The 7572-nt window shown below is 37.5% G+C and overlaps 1 protein-coding gene across 1 annotated transcript; it reads right to left on the bottom strand.

Moving 5' to 3' along the window:
• Positions 1-5875: 5875 nt before the first annotated feature.
• On the bottom strand, positions 5876-6862 carry LOC118350505 (glyceraldehyde-3-phosphate dehydrogenase-like). The gene has a single exon (XM_035698147.1). It carries the CDS (start codon positions 6860-6862, stop codon positions 5876-5878), a length of 987 nt encoding a protein of 328 aa, XP_035554040.1.
• Positions 6863-7572: the final 710 nt, after the last annotated feature.

Raw genomic sequence — 7572 nt, 5'->3', positions numbered from 1 at the left:
CAACAGCATGGTATGATAGTTATTAAGAGGCAAATATCAGCCATCAGGTGGCATTATGAGTCATTTTGACAGATACTATTATTTGATCCAAAAAAATCCCCCTAAACAACAACAGCAAAAAGTGATATCTCACTGTTTAAAGTTCTCAGTAAAAATCTTGTATATCTGTTCAGAGAGATGGCACTTAGGGCATTCTGTCTTCAGTATCCAATTTTGTTTTCCTCTGATATTTTTCTTAGCTCAAGTTCTGGCTTTAAATTTTAAGCAAATGCTTACATGACTCAGACAATTTGATGTAACATGAAAGGACAATTGTGCCCTTTCTGAACAGAACTCATGTGACTGCCTTAATAAAATTAGCTGGAAAAAGTTAACCATGGGAAACCTTACCTATGACATGACTCATCATAAAATAATTCAATATAAAGGCAGGGTTTGAATCTAATATATCATTGTATCTTCCACCGCACTTTGTGCACTTTTATGTAGTACCCACTAGATATTCTTGAGAAAATCAATGTAAGGTAGATCCTAATTTGAACTGCATCCAAGGATGACTTGTATATGATCTAGAAGGCTTTCATTTCAACAATTCATCATGATTACAATTTCCTGTTAATGTGCCACAGATTGCTGGGAGGCATTTTCACTGTATTAGCATGTATTTTCATATTTATCTCTCCTATTAGAACGATTTCCTTAATATCAGAAACTGTGCCACCCTTATTTGCATTTCCTTCTGGATGCCTAGTACACTGTGAGCTTTTGATAAAAACAGGTAAAATGAATCGATATTATATCAAACACAAGAATATTTCACAGTTCTAGTGTACTCACATACCTCAGACCGTTCAGCTTGAGGAGTTACACAAATTGTTCGGCTACCTATCATCTCTTTTTGTTGTTGCCATTGCTGCCATCTACAGATTTCTTAGTCACCCTCTCTACTTCCTTGAAGATTTTAGAATCTGGTTTGCTCTCTAATTCTTCGTGAATGAGGATCCACAGAGATAATCTTTCTAATATATGTTGGTGACTAAAGTTTTTAATCTCTTTCCAACAATTTTAGTCTTCAATTTACCTCAAGTAACCACTTTTGTGGTCATACTTTGGACTTTGCCATTATCCTCAATGATGTCCCCCTCCATGATACCAATGTCAAACATCACACTCTCTGACCACCACCTTTATTCTTCTGTTCGTTCCCACTACACCTCTGAAATCTAAGACACTAATTCTAGTAGACCTTCAGTTCATCAACTCCAACACTTTTCCTTTCTTCTTTGCCTCCTCAACCCCTCACTTTTCTCCTCCCTGGCTTAGATTCCATAGTCCAACATGACATACAAACATACATACATACCTTATACATACTCTCAATTCCCTTGCCCTCTTTCCCTCTATTGTATAATCCTAGCCAAGAGCCCAATTCTGAGTGAATATAACCCTCCATCTATTCTGTACTTACATACACCCAATGAGAGACTGACTACAGCTGGAGAAAAACTCATCACCATGCTAAGTGGTCCCAGTTTACATTTATGATTACTAACTTCTAGCAACACCTGGAACAACACCTGTCCTATCCTTGTCTAATTCACTCCATACTGTACATCCTATTTTCCTATATTCTCTTCTGTCCCTGAACCTCAAATATCTCCACCTTTCCACTCTTGGCTAATGATTTTGTCTCTTATTTTACTGAGAAAACTGACAAAAATCTAAGGAAAATGTCCCAACATTCCAGCCACCAAATATAAAGACTTAAAAATAAAATATTGCTCTAACCTTTGGATAAACTATTTTTACTCCTGAAAAAGGCTAATTCCACCACATGTGCACTAGATTTCAATTCCTGGCACCCACTCAAAGGCATGACATGCTTTCTCTCTCTCCTGCTTCATTCTTTCTACTGACTCTCTCTACTAAATCTTTTCTGTGAATATACAAACACATTATAGTATTTCCCATCTAAAAGAAAATTTTAAAAAATTAAAAAGTTACTTTCTCATTCCTTTGTTCCTCTTTACAACAAAGGTTCTAAAAAGAGTTGTCTGTACCAAGAGTCTCTAACACCTGTCTTATTCTTTCTGGAATCCATTCCGATAAGTTCTTTCCGATCCCTCATCCACCCAGTCCACTTAACACAAATAGCTCTTGACAAAATCATCCACATCATATCATTTGCATTGCCAGTTCCAATGGTCAGTTCTTGATTTACATTTAACTGGATATATCAGCAGCATTTGTCACAGTTGGTCAATCTATTCTTCTTGGAACACAACCCTCTACTCCATGCCTTTTGGTCTCTAAGACACTTCACTGGCTATTCCTTCTGATTTTTTTTTTTTTTTTTTTTTGCTAATCCATCCTCATCTTCTGGATTTGTATACACTGACACTTTTCAGTTCACCTTTTGATCATTTCTTTACACTTATTCCCTAGTGATCTCTGATGAGTACATAATTTTATTTCCAGCCCCGTCTTCTCCCTTGAACTGTGGAATTATTTATCAGATGTCCCCATCATACTTCAATTTGGAAAAATAATAGCATCCTAAAACAAACATGTCCAAAATAAAGACTTACATATTTTAAGACTTCAAAAACAAAACAAATCAAAATTCTGCCTTACTTGTAATCTTCTCTAGTAAATAGTAACTCCATGTCTTTTCATGTCAGCTAAAAATATGGATGCATGTTTGATTGCTCCTTTTACAATATAATCTGCATTCAATCCACCAACAAATATTATTGAATTGTTCTTTAAAATATATCTTGAATCTCTTCACTTATTATTTCACTGCCTGTTACTTCTGGTCATTTCTTACTTGAACTATTGCAGAGCCTCCACACTTGTCAACCTGCATTCACCTTTGCTTCTATGATCAGGAAGCTTAGATGCTGCCATATTTAACAGGAATGCACAGTAGTGGTATGAATAAGACAGAAACTTCCGGGAGGCTCCATGGTCATCAGGGACTCTTTCTCACTGTTGCCCTGTATTAAGAGAATTGCCCCCAAATCTAAGATGTCTGCTCCAGCCTGGGCACCTGTCTGTATTCTGAGGACCCAAGATGGAGGAAAGCACAAAAAGACATTACTCCCATTCCTAAGGAGACTTCACATAAAATTTCACTTATTATTCACCAGAACTTCGTCACTTGGCCATGCCTAACTATAAGAGAAGTGGAGTAGTATGTGAATCCTCCCGTCAATGTGTTGAGCTAATGAACTATTATCAAAGAGTAAGGGAAAAGTAAATATTGAGAAGTATCTAGCAGTTTCTGCCACACTTTCCTATAGTGCATTCTTCAGCACTTGTAGCTGTTTTTGGCAACAACAACCATCCAGATACCTAGTCACTGTATGGCTGGAAAAAGACTATCACCTTAATTACTGGAAGAGCCTCCTAGCCCATCTCCCTACTCTTGCCCCATCATGACTATTCTCACAGAGCAGCCAGAGTGAAATTTTAAAAACATATCTGATCATATCATTCTTCATAATAAGACATTCTAATGGCATCTCTTTTTTTTTTTTTTTTTTTATGATAGGCACACAGTGAGAGAGAGAGAGGCAGAGACACAGGCAGAGGGAGAAGCAGGCTCCATGCACCAGGAGCCCGACGTGGGATTCGATCCCTGGTCTCCAGGATCGCGCCCTGGGCCAAAGGCAGGCGTCAAACCGCTGTGCCACCCAGAGATCCCTAATGGCATCTCTTTCTACTCAGATTAACAGCTTATGTTCTTGCAAAAGCCTGAAAGATCATACGCAAATTTTCCTCTGATTACCTCTCTGATTTCATTACCATTGACTTTCCCCTGTACTCATTATTCTATGTACACATTGTCCTCTTTGCTGTTACTTGTACATCCCACAACATAGTCCCACTGCTGTGCCTTTGCACTCACCATTCCTTCTGGCTAGAATATGCTTCCCTCAAATAGTAACATGGTTTCCTCGGGATGACCTCATTTGTGAGGTCTTCCCCAACCACGCCACATAAGAGAACCATCCCCAGTCATTCATTAGTCCTTTCACTCTTCTTTATTTTTCTTTATAAACTTCCCCTTATATAACATTTTTCTTGTTGTTTTATGATTTTTGTGATCTTCTCCTATTAGCATGTAGTCTTTTCAAGGGCAGGGATTTTATCACATTTGTAACAAATAGTATTTGGCACACAGAAGTCATTCAGGATATAATGAGAGAATAAATTAAGTTTATTAGTGGGGGGTAGGAAAAAGTTAATAACTATTGTAGAAAATATTTTTTTGAGTTCATTAACTTTGCTTTTCTGTATACATCTGGAAGAATATTAATTACTCATTTAATAATATCTTCATGGGTGAGATTAGAAGTGCTGCTATGTGACTGTTTTTTTTATCATTTTGATCTCTTGGTATGGAACATGACAAATACATGCCTCCCATATTAAATGTTTATGAAATTTAAATAGATTTTCCTTACCAAGAAGTTTTGCTCAAGGAGGAATCATTCCCAAAGTTAACGAGGCTTCTTAGAATTATACTTAAATAGTCAGAGACTCACTAAAATGCCCACATTTTAAAGTGGGCAAAGACTTTTAGAGATCTTCATGAATGATGTGACTAGATATCTCAACCTCTGATGATGAGAATGTTGAATGAAATTTTTGTAGTTCCTCCTCCAATAATTTTCTGTTGCTAATATCCAAAAAGTTTAAGATTTATTCTAGAAATAGATGTTTGATTGAAAATTTTCCCTATATTCTTTCTGTTCTGTAATTACAACTATATTGAAACTAATTTGACTTAATCATATTCAATAATCTGGCTCATATTTTAATACCTTATGTTTATTGTTTGTCTCTTACCTTGCTGCTAAAGAAATTACTTTCTTTTTAGCTGAGTTCCAAGTTAAAAACTATTTTTTTTCTTATGTCCTAGTCCTAAGTGGATTGCATTGCTCTATTTCCTGGAGACTCCAGATGTTAATTAAAACATACAGAATTTATTAATTGAGTACTTCACACTTGAATCTGTATATTAGCCTAATGAAGAAAATATCATTAGGCCATTTCTAACTAGGTCACTTAGGCACATACTGTCTTTTCACACATGAGATCTATTTGAATTTTTATTCTGTTAACCTTTTAATTCTAACTTTTGCCCTCTTTTCAGTTGGTTGATGATTATTTGTTTGAAGGAGAAGGATTGCTTTTTTTTTTTTTTTTTTTGGTAAATCAGGGAAATTTACTTTTTATCTAAAAGTTGCAATTATTTTCTAGTTTGTCTTTATATTGATTTTTCTTATGGTGATTTTAACCAGGCAGTCATTACTTAAATTTTTATTTTCAAGTAATGAAATTTATCAATATGTTATTTCATGGCTTCTGTGAGGTTTTTTTGTATTATATTTAGAAAACTTTTTTAATTCTGAGATTAATAAAGGATTATTCTGAAACCACAATGAGATATCACCCCACACCTGTTAGAATGGCTATTAACAAAAAGACAAGAGATAACAAATGCTGGCATGGACATGGATAAAAGGGAATTCTGCTGGTGGTATTAGAAACTGCTATAGCCACAATGGAAAACAGTATGCAAGATCTTAAAAAAATTAAAAATGGAACTACCATATGATCCAACAATTCCACTTCTGGAAATATATCCAAAGGAAATGAGAATACTAACTTAAAGAGATATTTGCACCCTCATGTCCATAGTAGCATTATTTACAATAACCAGACATGGAAACACCTAAGTGTCCATCAATGTATATACAGATAAAAGAGTTGTGTGTGGGTGTGGGTGTGTATACACAATGGAATATTATTTAAGCACTAAAAAATGAGGAAATCCTACCATTTGTGACAACATGGATGGACCTTAAGGCCGTTCAATGAAGTAAGTGATGAGTGAAATAAGTAAGATAGAAAAAGATGAATACTGTATGATTAGCTTGACCAAGTGGTCATTGAAGGCAATGCCAGCCCCGGTGTCAAAGATGGAAGGGTGGGTGTCACTGTTGAAGTCACAGGAGACAACCTGGTCCTCAGCCAGGATGCCCTTGAGAGGGCCCTCTGAGGCCTGCTTTACCACCTTCTTGATGTTGTCATATTTGGCAGCTTTCTCCAGGGGGCAGGTCAGATCCACAACTGACATGTTGGGGGTGGGGACACGGAAGGCCATGCCAATGAACTTTCCCTTCAGCTCAGGGATGACCTTGCCCACAGCCGTGGCGGCGCCAGTGGAAGCAGGGATGATGTTCTGCACAGGTACTCTGCCTTCAGGCCACAGCTTCCCAGAGGGGCCACCCATGGTCTTTTGGGTGGCAGTGATGGCATGGGCGGTGGTCATTAGGCCCTCCACGATGCCAAAGTGGTCATGGATAACTTTGGCCAGAGGAGCCAAGCAGTTGGTGGTGCAGGAGGCATTGCTGACAATCTTGAGAGACTTGTTGTATTTCTCGTGGTTCACACCCATCACAAACATGGGGGCATCAGCAGAAGGAGCAGAGATGATGACCCTCTTGGCCCCACTCTTCAAGTGAGCCCCAGCGTTCTCCATGGTGGTGAAGACCCCAGTGGGCTCCACAACATACTCAGCACCAGCATCACCCCATTTGTTGTTGGCGGGATGTCGCTCCTGGAAGATGGAGATGGACTTCCCATTGATGACAAGTTTCCCGTTCTCAGCCTTGACCATGCCATAGAATTTGCCGTGGGTAGAATCATACTGGAACATGTACACCATGTAGTTGAGGTCAATGAAGGAATCATTGATGGTAACAATATCCTCTTTGCCAGAGTTAAAAGCAGCCCTGGTGCCCAGGCGCCCAATATGGGCAAATTCATTCACTCCGAGCTTCACCATTGTGTCTCTCGGAGGCGGCTGGCACTACACCAGAACATGTGGCTCCCTGTCGACCAGGAAGGAGCAGAGAACCTGAAATGTATATTTTAAGAGAAGATAAAAATCAGCTTTTCTTAGTTTTATTAATGATATTACTTGAGAAAGGAAAGAAGGAGCTACTTCTAAGTCTCACTTTATGGTAGGTATTACAGAAAATCAAAGTGGATAATCACATTAAAAGTTAAGTCAAGAAAAAAAAAAAAAAAAAAGTTAAGTCAAGGATGGAGTGTCTGGGTATCCCTGTTGGTTAAGTATCTGCCTTCATCTCAGGTCATGATCTTGGGATCCTGGAACCCAGCCCTGCTTGGTGGTGGGGTGTCTGCTTCTGCCCCTTCCCCCATCATGCCTGTGCTCCATCTATCTCTCTCAAATAAATAAATAAAATCTTTTAAAAAAATGATAAGTCAGGGTAAGATTTTTTCTTTTCATAATTTCTCTTCCTTCAGAAAATGTAAATTAATTAATATTTCTTGTTATATTCTTTCTTAATATATCTAACTAAAATATTTTTTTTCAAAATCTGGTTGAGGATTTAAGGATGATCTTTAATCCATTTTTTCAAGAACAGAAGTGTATAAAAAACTATATTTCCTCAAAGACTACAATTTCAACTATAATGATGATTGTTTTTACTCCCATAAGTTTTAATCAATATTTTTATATAAAACCCC

The sequence above is a fragment of the Canis lupus genome, chromosome 12 (genome assembly GCF_003254725.2).
Source record: "Canis lupus dingo isolate Sandy chromosome 12, ASM325472v2, whole genome shotgun sequence".
NCBI classification, from domain to species: domain Eukaryota; kingdom Metazoa; phylum Chordata; class Mammalia; order Carnivora; family Canidae; genus Canis; species Canis lupus.
The sequence above is the reverse complement of the archived record's forward strand: the minus strand, read 5'-3'. Positions and strand labels throughout refer to the sequence as shown.

What these genes read in the sequence shown, in the direction of transcription:
- LOC118350505 (XM_035698147.1), bottom strand. Translation starts at nt 6,862, where the DNA reads ATGGTGAAGCTCGGAGTGAATGAATTTGCCCATATTGGGCGCCTGGGC.